At 34.4% G+C, this 2,366-nt stretch overlaps 1 protein-coding gene across 1 annotated transcript; it reads right to left on the bottom strand.

The window, feature by feature from the left end:
- On the bottom strand, positions 1,101-2,366 carry LOC107622000. Its single transcript, XM_021114060.1, has 3 exons — positions 1,933-2,366; positions 1,722-1,845; positions 1,101-1,606 (listed from the first exon to the last, which is right to left on the bottom strand). The coding sequence occupies exons 1-3, from the start codon at positions 2,222-2,224 to the stop codon at positions 1,561-1,563; spliced, it is 462 nt and encodes a 153-aa protein (XP_020969719.1). The 5' UTR covers positions 2,225-2,366; the 3' UTR covers positions 1,101-1,560.

The raw sequence follows: 2,366 nt of genomic DNA, 5'->3' as shown, positions 1-2,366 counted from the left end.
TGTATTTTTTAACAAAAAATAGTTTAAAAAACTTAATTTATAATATTTATGTAATATAAAAATTCAATCATAAACATTTTATTTATAAAAATTTAATTGAAAAGATTAATAAAATCATAACAATAAACAGAATAACTAAACCACACAAAAAATTTTAACATAAAAAATATTGTTAATTTTTTAAAAAAATTTCGAGTAATTATAAGTTAAAGATTTGATCTCCTCATTTTAAAATTATGCTGCTGCTAAAGGGATACGGCCAACAATTTGGGTTTCTGTAAGTACAACAATTCTACACAAAGCTTATACCATACAAAAAGCCTGAATTACATCAGAGGGTTTTTTTTTTCGTTCTTACTCCCTATCAATGAAAATGACAAAACTAATAATGAGTACATTTAATGAGAAAACGAGATTCTTTCCTTAATATTCTTAGTATCTTATTTCTAGTTTATCTTATAAAACATATGCTGCTTTACTACATTTTCAACGTACTTGTTCACCAATAACACCCATAAGGCCATAACAAAGCAACAAACTAAACTATTGGCCAATTTTAGAGCAAAAAAAATTACTTATTCCTACCACTATCGGATTCAAATATAACTTCAACTCAAATACTCTCCTTTTATATTTCACTTACCCTGGATCCATGGCCTTTCATCCACATTAAAAAAAATAAAGAACACACGGCACTAACATTATATTCCATATATGTTATCCTAATAGAACTGGAACAAATTTAATCTTCTAGTCAAGTTGGCCTTATGCTGAGATTCTATCCTCAAACCAGCGACTGCCTAACCTCTATTTCCAAAGTAATCTCTATCATGACAATCCCTACTAAGCATAGCTAAACAAATGGCGACAAAAATTGCTCTTTTTAGGACTCTGACTTCGAACAGAGGTGACTGCAACAAGTGTAAGAAGTACCACAGAAGTCACATACAGAGCACTGGCATTTATTATTACTCATACTAATTACTTTTTTTCATAGTAAAATACTAACAAAATATAACCCTACAACTTTGTACTTGGTTAGTCAAAAGTTATTGGCAACAACACATTTTGAAGCAAATTAAAAATCAAGAACCAACAAGTTAAACAAATTCATATTAATTAACTAATCCATTGCAACATTAAGCACCAAATACAACATACTTAACAATTAGAAAACATAAACACCTTAACCTTAACCCATTAAGTTAATTATAGAATTAGAACCCCTGGCAAATCAAAAACGAAAACAACACAATCAAGGACATTGCCAAATACGAAAACATCAAGCGCCAAATACAACATACCTAACAATTAGAAAACATAAACACCTTAACCTCAACCCATTAAGTTAATTATAGAACCCCTGGAAAAAAAATCGAAAACAACACACTCAAAGAGATTTCCCATCAACGTGAGCGCTAACAAGGGATTCGTAGTTTGCCTTCAGCTTCTCGTAGGCATCTTCGAGCTGGCAAACCTTTGCCCTAAGTGCATTGTTTGAGTCACGAAGTAGGTTAACTTTGAAGTAGTTATAATCGCGAATCTCCTTATAGGTGATTTCTAGTACCCGACCAAGTATTTCCAAAACTGCGTCTTCACGGGCAACCTTTTCAACCAAAGAAAAATGACCATTTTCAACCATAGAAGCTTCAAACGGATTGCCAGGAATTACCACTGTGAATCCATAAAATGGGGAAGATTCTCTCAGAAATCTTTCTTACTTGAAAAAGCATGGACCAGGAATTTCAGAATCATGGCAAATCTTCACCAGCCATGACTCCATGTTGTTGACTATGGCAAACTCAGGAACAGGGTTTAGTTCCTCTTGAGGAATTATAGGAAGCCCTAAACAAAATCATTTGGTAGTTAACAATTACATTCATGCTACAAAACTGTATACCACAACTTTCATAACACCTTATAAACACTTACATGAAACCAATCCATGCCGCCGACTACTGCCTGAAGGGAACACACCCTTCCCTCCAGATACTCCCTCGCTCTGTGTTCCAAACATTTCCACATTTGCAGCTTTGTCAGCATCAATGGACACCATTCTCGATTTGAAGCACTGTAGCGCGTGTTCGTAGCTATTGAAACCATGATACTCGGGAAAACTATAATTCGACACCTGCTCGTTCGCCTCTTCCCAGCTTGAGTAAACACCCGGATGAGCCCCCTTCGTGACAGCAAAAAATAGATAGCGCTGCATGCGTTCTTCCATCCTGGAGAAACGCTAACAAAATCACAATGCTCCCCAACCCGAAAATAGATGGCGTTCTTCCTTCGTTATTATTTGAGATAAAGTATCGACTCTTTTGGGAGTCTATTCTTCATTATGTATTTATTTTGGGTTAGTGTTTTTT

Source organism: Arachis ipaensis, chromosome B10 (genome assembly GCF_000816755.2).
Source record: "Arachis ipaensis cultivar K30076 chromosome B10, Araip1.1, whole genome shotgun sequence".
NCBI lineage: Eukaryota > Viridiplantae > Streptophyta > Magnoliopsida > Fabales > Fabaceae > Arachis > Arachis ipaensis.
Note: the sequence above shows the minus strand (reverse complement) of the source record. Positions and strands in the feature narration are given on the sequence as shown.

Coding starts and splice junctions, on each gene's coding strand:
- LOC107622000 (XM_021114060.1), bottom strand. CDS start 2,224: ATGGAAGAACGCATGCAGCGCTATCTATTTTTTGCTGTCACGAAGGGG. Junction 1,846..1,932: donor GCGGCATGGATTGGTTTCAT/GTAAGTGTTTAT, acceptor GATTTTGTTTAG/GGCTTCCTATAATTCCTCAA. Junction 1,607..1,721: donor CCTGGTCCATGCTTTTTCAA/GTAAGAAAGATT, acceptor TTGGTTGAAAAG/GTTGCCCGTGAAGACGCAGT.